Source organism: Halichoerus grypus, chromosome 6, assembly GCF_964656455.1.
Source record: "Halichoerus grypus chromosome 6, mHalGry1.hap1.1, whole genome shotgun sequence".
In the NCBI taxonomy this organism is placed as follows: domain Eukaryota; kingdom Metazoa; phylum Chordata; class Mammalia; order Carnivora; family Phocidae; genus Halichoerus; species Halichoerus grypus.
Window position 1 is genome coordinate 22,468,410 of NC_135717.1, and position 22,219 is coordinate 22,490,628.

Here is a 22,219-nt window from a genome sequence, read left to right on the forward strand (position 1 = left end):
GTTTGACACTTTTCTGTCATTGCTACAAATTTTCACAATAACCCTGAAGAAGACACTAAGGCTTAACTAGGTTGAGTTGCCCAAAGTTCCACAGCTAGTGAGTTTGGAGCTAAGGTTTTTATCTAGATCTGAACTAAAAATCTCAACAAGAGAAAGTGGTATTTATAATATGAATTTATGAGAAGGAAAAAACACATTTTTTAAAGATTTATTTATTTGAGAGAGTGTGTGCGTACACAGGGGTCGGGGCAGAGGGAAAGGGAGAGAGAGAGAAGGGAGTTGGGAGTTGGGTGGTTAGTTGGAGAGGGAAGAAGGGAGAGGACTTTTCTTAAAGGAAAGAAGGAATACAGGGAAGACAAAACATTACATGCCCCCAGAAATGAGGTTTTCCGTAGATAGTTTGTGTGGAGCAGAAGTGACACCACATTTCAATGGCACCTTTGGTGGATCTGTTACTTCCAGAGGCTACATCTGGTATGTGTTGGATGGCCCATCCTGTGACCCAAGCCTCTGTGTTTGTCTCAGAGCCCAGAAAGTAGCAGCACAAGAACAATGGGTCGGTAGGTCATAACCAATCACTTCTTGGACTGAGTAGGGCTCAAGATGAAGGGTGGTCTACTGGAGCACTGATTGGAAGGGGTGGCCATTCCTAACCAATGTAGTCCAGTCCAGCGCACCAAGGACATACATTCCCAGCTATGGCTTTTAGAGGAGGAGGTAGTGATGGTGGGAGGTTTTGCACATGATTCTAGGCAGAGGCCTTCTAGTTAGTGCCTACTTATTCTTCAGAACTCAGCTCAAATACTTCTTTCCATGTCAAGGGGCTCAATCTCACCACCTTGAGATCATGACCTGAGCCAAAATCAAGAGTCAGATGCTTAACTGACTGAGCCACCCAGGCACCCCAGAAAAAAAAAATTTAAAGAATAGTCATATACTGGGGCACCTGAGTGGCTCAGTTGGTTAAGCGTCTGTCTTCGGCTCAGGTCATGATCCCGGGGTCCTGGGATCGAGCCCCGCGTCAGGCTCCTTGCTCAGCAGGGAGTCTGCTTCTCCCTCTCCCTCTGCCCCTGTTCCGGTACTGTCTCTCTTGCTCAGTCTTTCTCTCAAATAAATAAATAAAAAATCTTAAAAAAAAAAAAAGAATAGTCATACATTTTCCGTGAAAATGAATTCAGAAGGTTTCAATGAAAAGCAATGACCTATAACAAATACCAAGATCACTAGCAGCTTGATATGATCACATTGCTGAAAAGGAAATGTAAGAATCTAACTGTCTATACACCTGTTTTTCTTTAGAGGTTGGAGATATTGTTAATGTTTTCATTTAGTCTTCTAAAGACTAACTGGAAAAAAACAACAGTACAATATTTCTCAAAAAACAAACAACAAAAAACAAACAAAACAAACCCTGAGATTGATTATCTCCTCCTTTGGACATAATCTTGTCCTCAGGTGGTTCCTTTGCAATGGAACATTATCACTCTATATACAGAAGAAAGACGCAAACAATGGGGAGGAAATCATCATCACTGGTAATTCCACGGTAAAACACAGGATATATATTATTGTGGTCCTATGAACTTGTGGATAGAGTTTCCTCCACATAAGCTTACATCACAACCCCATTTCTGACACATCATTAGTAAACTGAGTTAGCCTCAATCATAATCTTTTGGGCCAAATGTTTTTAATTTGGGATGGTACAAGGGCTCCTGTTCATGATACTTGGCAAATGGACTTAGTATAGAACATTGTTAAACACTGATTATCTCAATATTTATTCTAGCAACCCCAACAGATATATTGTTTATATGTACACACTTCTTTGCAGCTGTAATATTTTGTATATGTTTTTTTTTAAGATTTTATTTATTTATTTGACAGAGAGCGAGAGACAGTGAGAGCAGGAACACAAGAAGGGGGAATGGGAGAGGGAGAAGCAGGCTTCCCGCCAAGCAGGGAGCCTGATGCGGGGCTCAATCCCAGGACCCTGGGATCATGACCTGAGCTGAAGGCAGACGCTTAACAACTGAGCCACCCAGGCGCCCCTTGTATATGTTTTTTAAAAGATTTTATTTATTTGACAGAGAGAGAGAGAGAGCAGAGGTAGGCAGAGCGGCAGGCAGAGGGACAAGGAGAAGCAGGCTCCCTGCCAAGCAGGGAGCCCGATGTGGGGCTGGATCCCAGGACCCTGGGATCACGACCTGAGGCTAAGGCGGGCGCTTAACCGACTGAGCCACCCAGGCACCCCTATGTTTTTAATTCTCTCTTCCCAAATAGACAGTGATGGGGGAGGGAGAAGAAGTCATATCTTAAAATTTGAGGCTCTGAATACAAGGAGTGTCCTAACTACTGACTATTTCTTGCTCTTCCAGTGACCCTATAGTAAACTGCATGAGCTCTTCAGAGAAGGGGTTGTTTGTTTGTTTTTCCTATTCAAAGCTCTACACATCAGTGGCTTCATAGGTCAAGAGTATGTAAAAATATTAACCAAGGAATTTACAATAAGTATTTCAGAACTACAGCAGAATCAACAGCATGATATTGAATTGATAGCTTGAAAGAACAAAATCCACCAGCACCAAGTATAATATGTAAGACTAGCTCATTTCTAGTCTAGGTAACCTAATCTTTAGTACTGAATAAAACCACCGATTTAGTCCTAATATGAAACAGAAATCATTAAACAAGCAGAAGAGAGTTGTTGCCTGAGAATTTCCAGGCTGTTGCTATAGTAAATCACTATAGAAAGCACTTATTTTCAAAAAACAGCTTTAGAATTGATTTTAATGATTAGCAACATATAATTAAATACCAAGAATATTTTCATTGCTTAAAAGACAAAGTCTTGAGGTTATTTGTTATTTGTCAATTATTCACCCTGAAGCAGTTCATTTTTTTTTTTAAAGATTTTATTTATTTATTTGAGAGAGAAAGAATGACAGATAGAGAGCATGAGAGGGAGGAGGATCAGAGGGAGAAGCAGACTCCCTGCTGAGCAGGGAGCCTGATGCGGGACTCGATCCTGGGACTCCAGGATCATGACCTGAGCTGAAGGCAGTTGCTTAACCAACTGAGCCACCCAGGTACCCCTGAAGCAGTTCATTTTTGATCTGCTTCTTTGCTGGAGTTTAAGACAGTATTGTTTACTACATCATTAAGAGAAAAGTCATGTTTCTAAACTTTTGTTGCAAGTATAACTTTTGAAGTATTGTGAGGCTTTCAGACAAAAGAGAAGTAAAGGGAAAGCTGCATTTACAACATTTAAAAAAACACTTGGGGGGGGCGCCTGGATGGTGCAGTTGGTTAAGCATCTGCCTTTGGCTCAGGTTATGATCTCAGGGTCCTGGGATCGAGCCCCGCATCCAGCTCCCTGCTCAGTGGGGAGTCTGCTTCTCCCTCTGCCCCTTCTCCCACTCATGCTCTCTCACTCTCACTCTCACTTGCTCTTTCTCTCTCTCAAATAAATAAACAATCTTTAGAAAAAACACACTTGAATATATAGCAGACTGATCTAGAAGAGTATCTTTAAAGTAATGTATTTTGAGTTTCCTGCAGAGTATCCACAGATGACAACTGTAATTCAACAAATAAATTGGCAGATTTTGACTACTGGGGAAATGCATCTTTCTATTCCAGAATGTCTCATCAAGCAGCAAGAATTTGGCCAGGACTATCAGACAGTGCTACCACATGGAGTCAGTGCAGTGCATTGCATCCTGTAACAAGCAGCCGAGTGCCCAGCTTGGGCTCCTCTTGCATTCTGCTTATCTCAACCTTGGACTTAGCTCATTGTACTGGACTTTCTGTTTCCGGTCTGCCTCACCACCAATGCCATGTGAGTTCTGAAGGGCAAAAAAGCGTCATGCCTCACGACTCTTTGTATCTCAACTCCCAGCTCACTGCTAACACCTACTAGGTACTCCACAAATGTTTGCTGACAAAAGAATGCAAGCATGCTTAATTGGCCAAATAGGAGGAGTAACCTTTTTTCTATAATATACTAGAATTTTATTATCATATTTTTTTTGTGAAAAGTGTGGACTTTGCTGCATTTTTAATAGAAGTTACATGTATAAAATAATTAAGATAATCAATTTCCAATATTATGACATAAAGTACCTTATCCTCTATAATTAGAAGAGATTACACATTGGTTTTCTTGCCCAAGTACCCCATTTATGAATCTCCATTAACAATAAACTAACCATTACATTTACAGGCTACTGAGTAGTATATCCTTGGGTCAATAAGAAGAAAATAGATCAGGGCGCCTGGGTGGCTCAGTCAGCTAAGCATCTGCCTTTGGCTCAGGTCATGATCCCATGGTCCTGGGACTGAGCCCCATGTTGGGGCTTCGGCTTCTCCCTCTCACTCTCCCTCTGTGCTCTACCTCTCTCTCTCTCTCAAATAAATAAATAAATTTTTTTTAAAAGACGCTCTATTTTACCAAAAAAAAAGAAGAAATTAGATCTATTAAACTTAGTAAAATAATATACCCCTTAGGACCAACATTTCTCTAACTGTAGCAAGAAATCACAGACCATTTTTCAAAAATGGCAGGGGCAAGAATAATACCCCTGAACCATACGGATCTGCATGTGGTAACAGTAAAGTATTAATCAGATATTAGAAAACTCTCTTACAAGCATGAAATTTATTCCAAATAGACATTTGCTAAATTCATATACCATGAATCTCAAAGCACTCTCTGATCACCTAACCATATCCTATTAAGTGTGCAGTTGGCCTCTGGACTTCAGTCAGGACTTTCAGATTACCAATAGCTGTGTAAGGCCACCAGATACCAAATGTTAAGTTATCACTCAAAGATAAATGATACTCGAGTGCCCTAAATAAGTTCATACCTCTAATAATGCTTACTGGACCAGAAGACTACTTTGCCAACGTGTCTGGTTGTCAATGTATCTTTGCCCAAGTCAAGAAGAATTAGTCTCTAGAGCCTCTGTGTCCAAGGAAGTAAATCTCTAGGTTCTCTACATTGGCTGCACAATCGAATAAGCTAGTAAGCTTGAAAAAATTACCAATGTCTGGATCTCACCTCCAGGAATTCTGATTTAACTGGTCTAGGGTGTGGCCTGGATATCAGGACTTTTTCAAGCTCTAAGTGATTCTAATGTGAAATGAGGTTAAGAAACATTACTTTAGGGCCTCTATTCTCAAAGAAAATTTAGAGGGGCACAGGTTAAATGCACCCCTTCTTCCTGCATTCTCTCATATTTATCAGTGAATGAGCTTTGAGTCCTTTCTACCCCAGATTCGGTTCCTCTCCCCTTCCCAGCCACCATAGTTTTCTTCCACAACACTGCTTGAGACTTTTGATGTTACCTGTATTTCTTTTTTTTTTTTTAAGATTTTATTTATTTATTTGAGAGAGAGAGAATGAGAGAGAGCACATGAGAGGAGGGAGGGTCAGAGGGAGAAGCAGACTCCCTGCCGAGCAGGGAGCCCGATGCGGGACTCGATCCAGGGACTCCAGGATCATGACCTGAGTCGAAGGCAGTCGCTTAACCAACTGAGCCACCCAGGCGCCCGATGTTACCTGTATTTCAAGCAACTTCCCCAGTGCAGGTGGAAAACATTCACTTAGTAGATGTAGAAGGTGAGATTGAAAAGAGTTCCTTCAAATCCTATAGAAGAAATGCCATCTAGAACAGTCCACATTCACTTCCTGTGTATACTCAACTCATTTCTTAACACGCAATTACCCAGTTGTGAGTACATATTACACATATTACACATATTATGAGTGATCAATATGTGATAAAACCAATGTAATTAGATATAAATAGTTGAATCGAGCTGGTGAATATATAAGTCTTCCCTATACATCTTTTTCAACTTTTTTGTATATTTGAAAATGAAATGTTCATAATAAAATGGGGGTGGGGGGGCGCCTGGGTGGCTCAGTCATTAAGCGTCTGCCTTCAGCTCAGGTCATGGTCCCAGGGTCCTGGGGTGGAGCCCCGCATCAGGCTCCCTGCTCCGCGGGAGGCCTGCTTCTCCCTCTCTCACTTCCCCTGCTTGTGTTCTCTCTCTCGCTGTGTCTCTCTCTGTCAAATAAATAAAATCTTTTTAAAAAACTGGGGATAGGGGTGTAAGAAAAACTTTAAAAAATAAATCCTTGGCTATGTAGAAAATCCAGAAGAATCAACAACAAAAATCTCCTGGAACTAATAAGCAATTATAGCAAGATTGCAAGATACAAGGCTAATATTCAAAAGTCAGTTGCTTTCCTATGTATCAGTGATAAACAAGTGGAATTTGGAATTAAAAACATAACACCATTTATATTCGCATCCTAAAAATTAAGGACTTTAAGTATAGATATAACGAAATATGTATAAGATCTATATGAGGAAAACTACAAAACTCTGATGGAAGAAATACAAAATGAAGTAAATAAATGGAAAGATATTCCATGTTCATGGATAGGAAGATTCAATATTGTCAAGATGTCAGCTCCTCCTAACTTGATCTATATATTTAACACAATCCAAATCAAAATCCCAGCAGGTTATTTTGTGGATATCAACAAACTGATTCCAAAGTTTATATGGAAAGGCAAAAGATAAAAAATAGCCAACACAATACTGAAGAAGAACCAAGCCAGTGGGCTGACATTACCTGATATCAAGACTTACTATAGGAGTGCCTGGGTGGCTCAGTCAGTTCAACATCTGACTTCAGCTAGGTCATGAACTCAGGGTCCTGGGATCGAGTCTTGCATCAGGCTCCCCACTCAGTAGGGAGTCTGCTTGTCCCTCTCCCTCTGCCCAGCCCCTGCTTGTGCTCTCTCTGTCTCTCTCTCAAATAAATAAATAAATAAAATCTTTTTTATAAAGCTACAAAATCAAGATAGTATGGTATTGGCAAAGAGAATCAATAGAATGCAATGGAGAGGCCAGAAATAGATCCACATAAATATAATCAGCTAATCTTTGATAAAGGCACAAAGGCAATACAATGCAGAAAAAGGTAGTCTTTTCAACACATGGTACTGGAATAACTGGACATCTACATGCAACATCTAGACACAGACCTTATACCTATGCAAAACTTAACTCACAATAGATCACAGACCTAAATGTAAAATGCAAAACTATAAAACTCCTAGGAGATAACACAGGAGAAAATCTGGATGACTTGGGTATAGTGATGATTTTTCAGATACAACAGCAAAGGCACAATCTATGAAAGAAATAATTGAAGGGGGGCGCCTGGGTGGCTTAGTCGGTTAAGTGTCTGCCTTCAGCTCAGGTCATGATCTCAGGCTCCTGGGTTCGAGCCCCACATTGGGCTCCCTGCTCAGTGGGGAGTCTGCTCCTCCCTCTCCCTCTGTGCTCTCTCTCCCTCTCTCTCTCTCTTTCAAATAAATAAATAAAATCTTAAAAAAAAAAAAGAAATAATTGAAGCGTACTAAATGAAAAAAATATGCAGCCAAGAATACTATATCCAGCTAGGCTGTCATTGAAAATAGAAGGAGAGATAAAAAGCTTCCAGGACAAAGAGAAACTAAAAGAATTTGAGGTCACCAAACCAGCCCTACAAGAAATATTGAAAGCAGTCCTCTAAGCAAAGAGAGAGCCTAAAAGTAACATAGACCAGAAAGGAACAGAGACAATATACAGTAACAGTCACCTTACAGGCAATACAATGGCACTAAATTAATATCTTTCAATAGTTACCCTGAATGTAAATGGGCTAAATGCCCCAATCAAAAGACACAGGGTATCAGACTGGATAAAAAAACAAGACCCATCGATATGCTATCTGCAAGAGACTCATTTTAAAATCAAAGACACCTTCAGATTTAAAGTGAGGGGTTGGAAGACCATTTACCACACTAATGGACATCAAAAGAAAGCTGGGGTGGCAATCCTTATATCAGACAAATTAGATTTTAAACCAAAGACATAAGAGACATAAAAGATAATAACATAAGAGATGAGGAAGGACACTATATCATACTTAAAGGTTCTATCCAACAGGAAGATCTAACAATTGTAAATATTTATGCCCTTAACATGGGAACAGCCAATTATATAAGCCAATTAATAACAAAATCAAAGAAACACATTGACAATAATACAATAATAGTAGGGGACTTTAACACCCCCCTCACTGAAATGGACAGAGCATTTAAGCAAAAGATCAACAAGGAAATAAGGGCTTTAAATAACACACGAGACCAGATGGGCTTCACAGATAAATATTCAGAACACTCCACTCCAAAGCAACAGAATATACATTCTTCTCTAGTGCCCATGGAACATTCTCCAGAAGAGATCACATCCTGGGTCACAAATCAGGTCTCAACCAGTACGAAAAGATAGGGATCATTCCCTGCATATTTTCGGACCACAATGCTTCGAAACTCAAACTCAACCACAAGAGGAAAGTTGGAAAGAACTCAAATACATGGAGGCTAAAAAGCATCCTACTAAAGAATGAATGGGTCAACCAGGAAATTAAAGAAGAATTAAAAAAATTCATGGAAAAAAATGAAAATGAAAACACAACTGTTCAAAATCTTTGGGATGCAACAAAGGCAGTCCTAAGAGGAAAATATATAGCAATACAAGCTTTTCTCAAGAAACAAGAAAGGTCTCAAATACACAACCTAACCCTACACCTAAAGGAGCTGGAGAAAAAACAGCAAATAAAGCCTAAACCCAGCAGGAGAGGAGAAATAATAAGGATTAAGGCAGAAATCAAGGAAACCAAAAGAACAGTAGAACAAAATAATGAAACTAGGAGCTGGTTCTTTGAAAGAATTAATAAGATGGATAAACCCTTGCCCAGACTTATCAAAAAGAAAAAAGAAAGGACCCAAATAAATAAAATCATGAATGAAAGAGGAGAGATCACAACCAACACCAAAGAAATATGAACCATTATAAGAACATATTATGAGCAACTATATGCCAACAAATTAGACAATCTGGAAGAAATGGATGCATTCCTAGAGATGTATAAACTACCAAAACTGAACCAGGAAGAAATAGAAAACCTGAACAGACCCATAACCAGAAAGAAAATTGAAGCAGTAATCAAAAATCTCCCAAAAAACAAGAGCCCAGGTCCACATGGCTTCCCAGGGGAATTCTGCTAAACATTTAAAGAAGAATTAATAACTATTCTTCTGAAACTGTTCCAAAAAATAGAAATGGAAGGAGAACTTCCAGACTCATTTTATGAAGCCAGCATTACCTGATCCCAAAACCAGACAAAGACCCCATCAAAAAGGAGAATTACAGACCAGTATCCCTGATGAACATGGATGCAAAAATTCTCACCAAAATACTAGCTAATAGGATCCAACAGTACATTAAAAGGATTATTCACCACAACCAAGTGGGATTTATTCCTAGGCTGCAAGGTTGGTTCAACATCTGCAAATCAATCAATGTGATACAATACATTAATAAAAGAAAGGACAAGAACCATATGACACTCTCGATAGATGCAGAAAAAGCATTTGACAAAGTACAGCATCCTTTCTTGATCAAAACTCTTCACAGTGTAGGGATAGAGGGTACATACCTCAATGTCATAAAAGCCATCTATGAAAAACCCACAGCAAATATCATTCTCAATGGGGAAAAACTGAGAGCTTCTCCCCTAAGGTCTGGAACACGGTAGGGATGTCCACTATCACCACTGCTATTCAGCATAGTTCTGGAAGTCCTAGCCTCAACAATCAGACAACAAAAAGAAATAAAAGGCATCCGAATCAGCAAAGAAGAAGTCAGACTCTCACTCTTTGCAGATAATATGATACTTTATGTGGAAAACCCAAAAGACTCCACCCCAAAACTGCTAGAACTCATACAGGAATTCAGTAAAGTGGCAGGATATAAAATCAATGCACAGAAATCAGTTACATTTCTATACACCAACAAGAAGACAGAAGAAAGAGAAATTAAGGAGTCAATCCCATTTACAATTGCACCCAAAATCATAAGATACCTAGGAATAAATCTAAGAGGCAAAGAATCTGTACTCAGGAAACTATAGAATACTCATGAAAGAAATTGAGGAAGACACATAGAAATGAAAGAACATTCCATGGTCATGGATTGGAAGAACAAATATTGTTAAAATGTCTAGGCTACCTAGAGCAATCTACACATTTAATGCAATCCCTATCAAAATACCATCAACTTTTTTCACAGAAATGGAACAAATAATCCTAAAATTTGTATGGAACCAGAAAAGACCCTGAATAGCCAGAGGAATGTTGAAAAAGAAAAGCAAAGCTGGTGGCATCACAGTTCTGGACTTCAAACTCTATTACAAAGCTGTAACCATCAAGACAGTATGGTACTGGCACAAAAACAGACACAGATCAATGGAACAGAATAGAGAGCCCAGAAATGGACTCTGAACTCTTTGGTCAACTAATCTTCAACAAAGCAGGAAAAAATGTCCAATGGAAAAAAGACAGTCTCTCTTCAACAAATGGTGTTGAGAAAATTGGACAGCCACATGCAGAAGAATGAAACTGGACCATTTCCTTACACCACACACAAAAATAGACTCAAAATGGATGAAAGACCTAAATGTGAAATAGGAATCCATCAACATCCTTGAGGAGAACACAGGCAGCAACCTCTTCGACCTCAACCGCAGCAACTTCTTGCTAGACACATCGCCAAAGGCAAGGGAAGCAAGGGCAAAAATGAACTATTGGGACTTCGTCAAGATAAAAAGCTTTTGCACAGCAAAGGAAACAGTCAATAAAACCAAAAGACAACTGACAGAATGGGAGAAGATATTTGCAAATGACATATCAGATAAAGGGCTAGTATCCAGAATCTATAAAGAACTTATCAAACTCAACACCCAAAGAACAAATCATCCAATCAAGAAATGGGCAGAAGACATGAACCGACATTTCTGCAAAGAAGACATCCAAATGGCCAACAGACACATGAAAAAGTGTTCAATATCACTCAGCATCAGGGAAACACAAATCAAAACCACAATGAGATACCACTTCACACCAGTTGGAATGGCTAAAATTAACAAGTCAGGAAAGGACAGATGTTGGCGAGGATGCGGAGAAAGGGGAACCCTCTTACACTGTTGGTGGGAATGCAAGCTGGTGCAGCCACTCTGGAAAACAGTATGGAGGTTCCTCAAAAAAAGGAGCTACCCTATGACCCAGAAATTGCACTACTGGGTATTTACCCCAAAGATACAAATGTACGGATCCGAAGGGGCACATGCACTCCAATGCACCCCAATTGCACTACTGGGTATTTACCCCAAAGATACAAATGTAGTGATCCGAAGGGGCACATGCACCCAATGTTTATAGCAGCAATGTCCACAATAGCCAAACTATGGAAGAAGCTTAGATGTCCATCGATAGATGAATGGATAAAGAAGATGTGGGGTATATATTGGAATATTATGCAGCCATCAAAAAATGAAATCTTGCCATTTGCAACAACATGGATGGAACTAGAGGGTATTATTGCTAAGCGAAATAAGTCAATCAGAGAAAGAGAATTATCATATGATCTCGCTGATATGTGGAATCAAGAAACAAGGCAGAGGATCATGGGGGAAGAGAGGAAAAAATGAAACGGGATGAAACCAGAGAGGGAAACAAACCATAAGAGACTCTTAATCTCAGGAAACAAACTGAGGTTTGCTGGAGTGGAGGGGAGTGGGAGGGATGGGGTATCTGGGTGATGGACATGGGGAGGGTATGTGCTATGGTGAATTGTGTAAGACTGATGAATCACAGACCTGCATCCCTGAAACAAATAATACATTATATGTTAATTTAAAAAAATGAAATAATTGATAAACTGGGTTTCATTAAAATTAAAAACTTCTGCTCTGCTAAGGACAATGTCAAGAGAATGAGAAGACAAACCATAGACTGGAAGAAAATATTTGCAAAAGACATACCTGATAAAGGATTGTTATCCGAAATATGCAAAGAAATCTTAAAATTCAACAATAAGAAAATTAACAACTTGATTTAAAAATGGGCAAAAGACCTGAACAGACACCTCACCAAAGACATACAAATGGCAAACAAGCATATGAAAAGATGTTCCACATCATAAGGCATTTGGAAACTGCAAATTAAAATGAGATAAACACTTATTAAAATGGCTAAAGTCCAAAACATTAACAACACCAAATGCTGATGAGAATGTGGAGCAATAAGAACTCTTTATATCTTTGCTGATGGGAATTCAAAACGGTACAGCCACTTTCAAAGACAGTTTGGCAGTTTCTTATAACACTAAACATACTCTTATCATACAATTCAGCAACTGTGCTCCTTGGTATTTACCCAAAGGAGAAACATATATCCACATAAAAACTTGCATATGGATGTTTAAACAGCTTTATTCACAATTGCCAAAACTTGGAAGCAACCAAGATGTCTTTCAGTGGATGAATATATAAATAAATTATATATCCAGACAATGGAATATTAATCAGTACTAAAAAGAAATAATTTACCAAGCCATGAAAAGACATGGAGGAAACATAAATGCATATTACTAAGTGAAAGAAATCTATCTGAAAAGGCTACATACTATATGATTCCAACTATCTGACATCCTGAGAAAGGCAAATCATGGAGACAGTAAAAATATCCTTGTCGTTCGGGTTAGAGGGAAGGGTGGGATGAATAGGTGGAGCACAGGGGATTTTTAGGGCAGTAAAGCTATTCTCTATGACACTGTAATGGTGGATACATGTCATTACACATTCATCAAAACCCACAGAATGTACAACACCAAGAGTGAACCCAAATGTAAACCATGGACTTTGGGTGATAATGATATGTCAGTGTAGCTTCATTGATTGTAACCAATGTACCACTCTGGAAATGGGGGGGATATTGATGTGGGGGAGGCTGTATCTGGTGGAGGACAGAGAATATAGAGAAGCTCTGTACTTTCTGCTCAATTTTCTAAAACTGCTCTAAAAAATAAAGCAAATAGGGCGCCTGGGTGGCTCAGTTGGTTAAGCGACTGCCTTCGGCTCAGGTCATGATCCTGGAGTCCCTTGATCGAGTCCCGCATCGGGCTCCCTGCTCGGCGGGGAGTCTGCTTCTCCCTCTGACCCTCCCCCCTCTCATGTACTCGCTCTCTCTCATTCTCTCTCTCTCAAATAAAAAAAATAAATAAAATCTTTAAAAAAAAAAAAAAATAAATAAAGCAAATAGGGGCACCTGGGTGACTCAGTAGGTTGAGCGACCAACTCTTAATTTCAGCTCAGGTCGTGATCTCAGGGTCATGATCTCAGGGTCGTGAGATCAGGCTCTGCACTCAATGTGAGTCGGCTTGAGATTCTTTCCCCCTCCCTTTCCCTCCCCCTTTACCCCTCCCACTGCTTGCACATGCTCTCTCTCTCTCAAATAAATAAAATCTTAAAAAAAATAATAATAAAGCAAATAAATAAAAAATAAATTAATCTTCCACTGCCTCACTACCACCATTTATCTCACAGTGAAACCAAAGTAACAAAGCAGGGCTGCAAGGACCTACAAGACCTGGCCTCCCTCGTGCTTACTTCTTCCTTGTGAGATCTAGAAAGCCAGGCATGGTATCCCTCTATCCTTTTACACTTGCTGTGTTTTCTGCCAGCAACACTCTTCTCCCAGAGGGCCTCCATGGTGTCTTCCCAATTCCCTGCATTTATTCAAATGTCACCTCCTGGGACCTTCCATCACTCTAATTAAAAATGCAGCTTTCCCCAACCTTTCTTATTCCCTGTCTTATTTTATTTTTCACCAAAAAAACTTATTGCCAGCTAACATACTACATATTTTATTTAATTTTTGTCTGCATGTCTCCTGTTAGAGCTAAGTCTATGAGGACAGAGATCTCTGTTGGTTTGTTCACTGCCATTCACTGACCCTATCACAGAGCATAGGACATGGTAGGCTCTCAATGACATTTGTTGAGTGAATAAATGAATAGCTTATTAAGAGTTCTCTCATGCTTCCAGACATTTTCCATGCTGTTTTTTCTGCCTGGAATGATGTTCTTCAGTGTTCAGTAGGGAAAATCCAACTCATCCTCCAAAACTCAGCTCACTTCTCAGAGGTGCTCCCTTGTCCAGGGAGACTGAAGGAGGAATCTCTTCTCTGTATGACCACAGTGCCCCATTTTATGCTCCTGGTAGAGCCCTTATCACAGTGTTTTATAATCTGTGGGGCTCCTTGGAGGCTCCTTATTCATCTTGTATCCCCAGCACTTTTAAACCTGGCAGATAGTAGCATGCCCTCAGAAACATTCGTGAATAAATGACTTAGATAAAAAGATAAAAACAATCAATATGTAGTTTAGTGTGAATTATATAGACATTTGTAGTATCCTTTAAGGAACATCCTTAAAGATACTCCTATGAAAATTTCTTTGATATTAATACTCTCTGTTATAGCTTACTCGAAATCTGAGAATTAATGACTAATAATATCCAAAGTCCAAGATAATTGCCTAGTAATCAATGTAAAAGTCTGAGTTTGCTTTCATATTTCCTTTACATTATTTCAAAGGCATTTTTACTCTACCTTTTATCTGGGTTTCCATATCCATACTCTTTTAGCTTAGAGAGTATCGTCATGGGAGCTAAAGACTGAGCTGGTTTTGTAAACAAAGCACCAATGCCAAAAACCATTGAGGAAAGGGGTAACCTGAAACAGACAAAGATAGCATGGGTCTGTATCACACAGCATGTATGTGTGTGTGTGTGTGTGTGTGTATATATATATATATATATATATATATATATATATCTCAAGGACCTTTTTGTCAATTAAGTCCTCCTTGACCCTAACCAGACAATAGTAGAAATAGTATAGTAGTTATAGAATGTTAACCTCTCAGTGATAGTGGTTATAGAGCTAGAAGAACCAAACTCTTTCAATGAAGAAACAGATCAAAGAGAGACACAGCTAGACTCTTAAGTGGTTGATAAGTGAGAGCTGTATGTGCCCTGTCCTGTGTTAAGTCATTTAAACCCCACAACAGGGGTGCCTGGCTGGCTCAGTCCATGAGTTCAAGTCCCACACTGGGCAGGAGACTACTTAAAAAAAATTGTAAAACCCACAACAATCCTATGAGGAAGACATTGTCACTCCTATTTTAGAGATGGGAGAATAGATGAACTTGTCCGCAGTCACACAGCTAGTAAGTAGTAGAGCTGGGATTCACACTTAAGTTTCTCAGCCCAGGTTTCATGAAGGGTTACTTAAATGTGTTCTAAGTAAGAATCCTGCCATATCATTTTTGATAATTAAGTTATGTCATATAAAAATCAATAAATTCAGTGCATTGACTGAATAAACTGAAATCCTGTCATATTTCCACTAATGGTGGAAACCTTGCAACCAAGGAGGAAAAAGAGAAGAAAAGGCAAGAAAAGGGGAAGGAAGGGAAAGAAAAAGAAAGGGAAGAAAGATGAGGCAAGAGAATTGGAGGAAGTATGGTTTGATGGGAAGAACTTGGGTTTCACTCCCAGTCCTTCAATCTGATGGTTATATTACCTTGGGAAAGTTAACCCCTCTCATGAGTCTTAGTTTCTTGAAAATGAGGATAATTATGGTTGTATGATAATATAATATTGTAATACAATTGCTGTCTATCTTCCCCACTAGGCTGTCAGTACCACAGGGTAAGGGCTACGTCTATTTTGGCTCATTGTATTAAGTTGTTTTTTTTTTTTTTTTTTAAGATTTTATTTATTTGAGAGAGAGAGAGAGGGAGAGAGCACAAGCAGGGGAAGCGGCAGGCAGAGGGAGAAACAGGCTCCCAGCTGAGCAGGGAGGCCAGCGTGGGGCTCAATCCCAACCCTGGGATCATGACATGAGCCGAAGGCAGATGCTTAACCGACTGAGCTGCCTAGGCGCCCCCATTGTATTAAGTTTTTATCTGATATGATCAGGACAGTCAACAATCGGCTAGAGCAAAACAATCCTTTTTAGAAGAAGAGATGTTAACTATTCTGTTTTAAGTGAAATGTACTCATTCATCAGTCTTTTCTTTGGGTTTTTCCTTTGAGTATGGGCCCATGGGTGAAAGTACTGTGCCATCTTTCTCCCAAGGACAGTATCCATATTACATGATCTACAGTTTCTACTGCCAATTACAGAGAGAACCTAAAGTTGTTTACAAGGCAATCTGAGAACATAATAGCTTTAGGTTTTTATGACTTTCTCTCAAGACATTTATAGTTCTCATCACAACAGATCTAATAGTATTTTTTTTACATCTTACCTTTGTCTAATCTTTATAAAGCATTCAACTTAGTTTCCATAGAGATAACTTTCATCTCACCCTTATAGATCCTAAGCAATTAAATACTGTCATTATAATAACATTTGCAGCTGACATTAACAGATTTAAAACAAAAAGTACTAACTCTTGGTAAGGATACAACTTAATTTTTTCAAAGATTTTATTTGTTTGACGGATAGATAGAGAGCACACACAAGCAGGGGGACTGGCAGGCAGAGGCAGAGGGAGAAGCAGGCTGAGCCAGGAGCCCAATGCGGGACTCAATCCCAGGACCCCAGGATCATGAAGTAAGGATACAACTTATGCTGCCAGAAAAGCACAGGTATCCTCCAGAGTAGCCACTTGTCAAAAGCATACAGCATGCCGTGTACATAAAGAGTATGTTTTAGGAGCACCCGGCTGGCTCAGTTGGTGGAGCATGCAACTCTTGATCTCAGGGTCATGACTTTGAGCCTCACGTTGGGTGCAGAGATTACTTTATAAGTTAAAGGGACACCTGAGCGGCTCAGTTCATCGGGCGTCCAACTCCTGGTTTTGGCTCAGGTCATGATCTCAGGGTTGTCAGATTAAGCCCCACATTGGGCTCTGCACTTAGCATGAAATCTACTAGGGATTCTTTCCCCCTCTCCCTCTTCCCTTCTGCTCACTACCCTCCGCCTGCTTGCATGCTCTCTCTCTAAAATAAATAAATAGGGCGCCTGGGTGGCTCAGTTGGTTAAGCGACTGCCTTCGGCTCAGGTCATGATCCTGGAGTCCCTGGATCGAGTCCCGCATCGGGCTCCCTGCTTGGCAGGGAGTCTGCTTTGCCCTCTGACCCTATCCCCTCTCATGTGTTCTCTCTCATTCTCTCTCTCTCAAATAAATAAATAAAATCTTTAAAAATAAATAAATAAATAAATACATACATACATACATACATACATACGTAAGTAAACTTTTTTAAAAATTAAAAAAAAGAGAGAGAGAGTATGTTTTAGAGGGAATCTGTTACAAGGCCTCTTATATTGTATCTCCAGCATTTACCACAATGCCTGACACATTAGGAGGCAATCAGTACATATTTAAATAATATCTACCATACAAGGCTGGGGTGAGACTTGAATGAGCAAAAGCCACGTAATGCTTGTACACATTGGCATGTGGTAAATGTTGGTGCCCTTTTCTTTCCAACTGTTTGAGACATTTTATTTACTTGTTTCCAGTCTCATTCAAAAAGAATTTGAGAGGGGTGCCTGGGTGGCTCAGTCGGTTAAGTGTCTGCCTTCGGCTCAGGTCATGATCCCAGTGTCTTGGGATTGAGCCCTATGTTGGGCTTCCTGCTCAGTGGGGAGTCCGCTTCTCCCTCTGCCACTCCCCCTGCTTGTGCTCTCTTTCTCTGGCAAATAAATAAAATCTTAAAAAAAAAAAAAAAGAATTTGAGAGTTGTAAGATGTTTACTGAAGTTTCTTCTTGTTAAATTACTCATTTTAAAAAAGTGATTTGAGCCAGTCACTTTTCTAGACACTGGTGAGGATATGGTCCTGCACTGTAAGGAGTTCAGCATCTTGCTTATCAACCCAAACATAACTTAGTAACAAAACCCTGAAACAGGAAAGGAATTATGTAAAGTGGAAATCAAGCAGCTGGATTGGCAAAGCTTTCCTCAACATAAATTTCATTAAAAAAAAAAAGAGGCCATGCTGTCTCAATGTTTCCACAGAGCTGATAAAGAATGTACCTATGTTAAAATAACACATTCCTCTCTAATCTGTAAATAGGGCACATGTCAGAAAACATTACCAATCAAGTGAATTTTACAGCTTAACACCATACCAAAGAACAAAACCTCTCACCAGCAGCAGCTTACGGTTTTTCAAGTAAAAAAAGATAAGACGGACCTTTTTTTTATTTTTAATTTTAATTCTTACAGAGCAAAGGCCACTTTGCCTTAACAGCCAGTATAATAAGGCATACTGCAATAGGTAGAACATAAAGCTATCTGAGATTTCACTTTGGTTTCTGAGATCTAATCCTGTTGTAGCATTGGTTGTGTGAACCTGAGGGATAAAAAATTATGATGCCCTTTCAAAGGCAGGGGAAAGTTGCCCAGGGCAAACAATTATGAATATCCTATTATGTTCTGCTCTCTAATTCCCAATGATGCGTCTTATGATTGTCTCTTAGATACATGATTTGTAGTGGTAATGTAACAGGCAGACTCTGATAGGTCCTGCCTCCACGTGATATTCTTGTAGCTAATATTTGAATAAATGTACTTACTGCCGATTGAACTTCAGTAAATCTGCATCAACCATATCAGCTAGTGGCAGGTTAAACAAGCAAAAAGAAGCTTGCACAATCACCCTAGAAGCAATTTTAAAATATACATATAAAATATGCATATAACTAGGGGCCACAGATTTTGTTTAAAAAAAAACAAACATCAAATGACAGTTGAAATTTTGTTTGTAAGAAAGAAAAATGAAATAATGTACAGTTGACTCTTATTATTATTTGATAGAGCACAAGTAGGCAGAGCGCAGACAGAGGGGCAGGCAGAGGGAGAGGAGAAGCAGGCCCCCCACGGAGCAGGGAGCCTGATGTGGGGCTCGATCCCAGGACCCCGGGATCATGACCTGAGGTGAAGGCAGGCGCTTAACTGACTGAGCCACCCAGGTGTCCCCCAAAACCATTTTTTAAAATCCCAAGCAAAAATAGTTATTTCATTTTTATTTATTTATTTATTTATATTTAATTTTTAAAAAAAGATTTTATTTATATGACAGAGAGAGAGAGAGCGCACAAGCAGGGGGAGCAGGAAAGGGTGAAGCAGGCCCCCCACGGAGCAAGGAGCCCGATGCGGGGCTCAATCCCAGGACCCTGAGATCATGACCTGAGCCAAAGGCTGACACTTAACCAACTGAGCCACCAAGGCACCCCGGTTAGTTCATTTTTAAAAGAGAAGTATGTATTCATATCTATATAATATTTGGGGGGGATAGAAGTGTGTGCCTAATATATCTTTATTTTATAGTACATTTAACCCTCAAATAACACAAGTTTGAACAGCATGGGTCCACTTATATGGGGACTTTTTTGAATAAATACAGTACAGTACTATAAATGTATTTTCTCTTCCTTATGATGATTTTCTTATTCACACTTTCTTTTTTCTAGCTTACTTTATTGTAAGAATACAGTATATAATACATATAATACACAAAATATGTGTCTGCTTCTCCCTCTGCCTCGTGCCTCACCTGTTTGCTCTCTCTCTCTGACCAAAAAATAAATAAAATCTTTAAAAAATAAATAAATAATGGTTTGGGGTTTTTTTAGTTTTTATTTAAATTCCAGTGAGTTCACATACAGTGTAATATTAGTTTCAGGTGTACAATTTAGTGATTCAACACTTCCATACAACACCTGGTGCTCATCACAGCAAGTGCGCTCTTTAATCCCCATCTCACCTATTCAACCTCCTCCCACCTCCCCGTAACCATCACTTTGTTCTCTATAGTTAAGTCTGTATTTTTAAAAATGGTTTTTATGCTGTTTCCTCATTCCCAAATGACTACCTTCTCATTTAATCTGATTAAATTATGGGCTGATTCTAAAGAACAAAACAGGCCAGGGAAATTAATCAGACGCTTTTCTCTTGCTATCGAGAATGGGATAAATTAAGAACTATACAAGAACATATAACATTTTAATTATGATAGGAGAATAAAAATGGGGGAATAGTTTAAGTAAAAAAAAAAGGCAAAAAAATTTTCATTCTAAAAATCACTATAAAAATGTCATTTTGGGGGGGAGTGCCTGGCTGGCTCAGTCGGTAGAGCACGCAACTCTTGATCTCAGGGTTATGACTTCAAGCCCCACGATGGGTGTTGAGTTTACTTAAAAAATAAAATCTTTTAAAAATGTCATTTTAAATATGATATAGGCAGGGCCACCATTATATACTTATAGAATAGTTATCTATGTGAGGTTGTAATGTCATGAAATTCTGCCGAGATTCAATCCTTTGAGTTAGTTACTCTACTCTCCACTACCAATCTGTTCAAAATGCAAATAAATCTTCATGAACATTTTCTCAAATTGTTCCAAAAGGGACCTGGGGTAGGATTATTAGTTTCTCCACCCAAAACACATTTTCTAATGATCAACTATTTGTAGGAACTGTAGTAGGTAATGGGGCCACAGCGATAAGAGACTAGACCCTACTCGCAATAAGCTCAGTCCAGTGGAGGCCACAGGCAGTCCCAGGCAGGGGAGTAAACGCTCCAGCACAGATAAGCAGAGGGCATGGGAGTCATGCAGGAGGGACACCTAATCCAGATGAGGACATCAAGGAAGGCTTTTCAGAGAAGCACATCCCTGAGCTGCAGCCTTCAGAAACACCAGGAGAGAGCCAGGCAGGAAATGGTGAACAGCTTTCCAGGCACAGAATGCTGCATGTTGACATGAGGTATTTGAACCAGGAACTACGAAGTATTCCTGTTTGGTGTGGAGTACAGTGAAACTGGAAGAGTAATAAAAAATGAGGATGAAGAAGTAAACAGGGACTATATAACAAAAGGCCTCATCTGTCATCATTTGGATTCTATCTTGAAAGCAGTGAGAAGCCACTTAAGACTGTTAAGCAAAGGAATGACATGTTCTTCTAGGAGCAGTGTGGAGGAAGGGTTTGGAGGGACTGGAGACAAGGGTACCATCTGGGAGGCCGTATACTACTCCATCTGAGAGGATGAGGACCTGAGCTAAAGGAATGGCAATGGGAGCAGAGAAGGGATGGATTCAGGACATATTAGGAAAATAAAACTACTATTAAACTGATAGCATATTGGACGTAGGAGACAAAGAAGAAAGAGAAGACAAAGACAAAGTTGCTGACTTGGATGCCTAGGCAGACTATAGGGCCATTTCCCAAGATGGGGACAAAGACAAAGAACATATTTGGGGGCAAGATCCTTATTTGGCAGCAGCATTTACTAAATGATGCACTTTAATGGGTTAAAAAGAGGAACTTTACTACAAAATCTAATGTATGAAATAACTTGAAAAAAGAAGCTGTGAGAGGTGCCTGGGTGGCTCAGTCAGTTAAGTGCCTGACTCTTGGTTTCAGCTCAAGTCATGATCTCAGGGTCCTGAGATCAAGCCCCGCATCAGGCTCTGCTCTGGGTGGGGAGCCAGCTTAAGATTCTCTGTCTCCTTCTCCCTCTGCCCCTGCCCCCTCTAAAAAAAAAAAAAAAATCCTAGTGTAGGGGTTCCTGGGTGGCTCAGTCATTAAGTGTCTGCCTTCGGCTCAGGTCATGATCCCAGGGTCCTGGGATCGAGCCCCACATCGGGCTCCCTGCTCGGCGGGAAGCCTGCTTCTCCCTCTCCCGCTACCCCTGCTTGTGTTCCCTCTCTCGCTGCATCTCTCTCTATCAAATAAATAAAAAATCTTTTAAAAAAAATTAAAAAAAATCCTAGTGTAATTTGGGGATTGGCACTGGCATTTACTTACACGATAATAGTGAGATAAAGAGCCAAAAAGTAATAATATTGCTGTCGGAGAAATAACATGACAATGGAGGCTGTTCCTTCTAGGTAGAAAGAAATTAAGATAATTTTATAGTAACCAAACTTCTTCAGCCAGGACTGACTGATAAGTACAAGGCACTGAAATGGAAACAGAGTGGCATAGTGTTAATAAGTTGGAACACCATGAATTGGGCTTACTCTTGCTGATGACAAAGTAAATGTTCTCAGCAAAAAAATAAATTTGCTTCTGAATTGTAATATCAGTTGAAACGCACAAGTAATACTGTCTATTGTGACTAGAAATGCTATTACTCATATATATCCATAAAAATTGACTAAGGATAGTAATATTCCATAATAACAAAGAAACAGCTATTATTTCCTATAAAACGAACAAACCTGAA

The 22,219-nt window shown here is 39.6% G+C and overlaps 1 protein-coding gene and 1 long non-coding RNA gene across 4 annotated transcripts in view; one reads left to right on the forward strand and one right to left on the reverse strand.

Annotated features, from left to right (window-relative positions):
* The window catches only part of LOC118539060 (uncharacterized), a 28,569-nt gene extending 24,347 nt beyond the window's left edge, over window positions 1-4,222 (forward strand). For all 3 annotated transcript variants that reach the window (XR_013448827.1, XR_013448829.1, XR_004918926.2), the window contains one exon: window positions 3,643-4,222. This is a non-coding gene — a long non-coding RNA (uncharacterized LOC118539060). The remainder of the gene's footprint in view (window positions 1-3,642) is intronic.
* LOC144382248 (transmembrane protein 180-like) overlaps window positions 1-22,219 on the reverse strand; it is a 42,709-nt gene that overhangs the window by 4,262 nt on the left and 16,228 nt on the right. Inside the window, 3 exon segments of the mRNA XM_078074697.1 lie at window positions 14,582-14,704; window positions 18,567-18,650; window positions 21,799-21,953. Of these exon segments, the coding sequence (XP_077930823.1) occupies window positions 14,582-14,704; window positions 18,567-18,650; window positions 21,799-21,953 (362 nt within the window).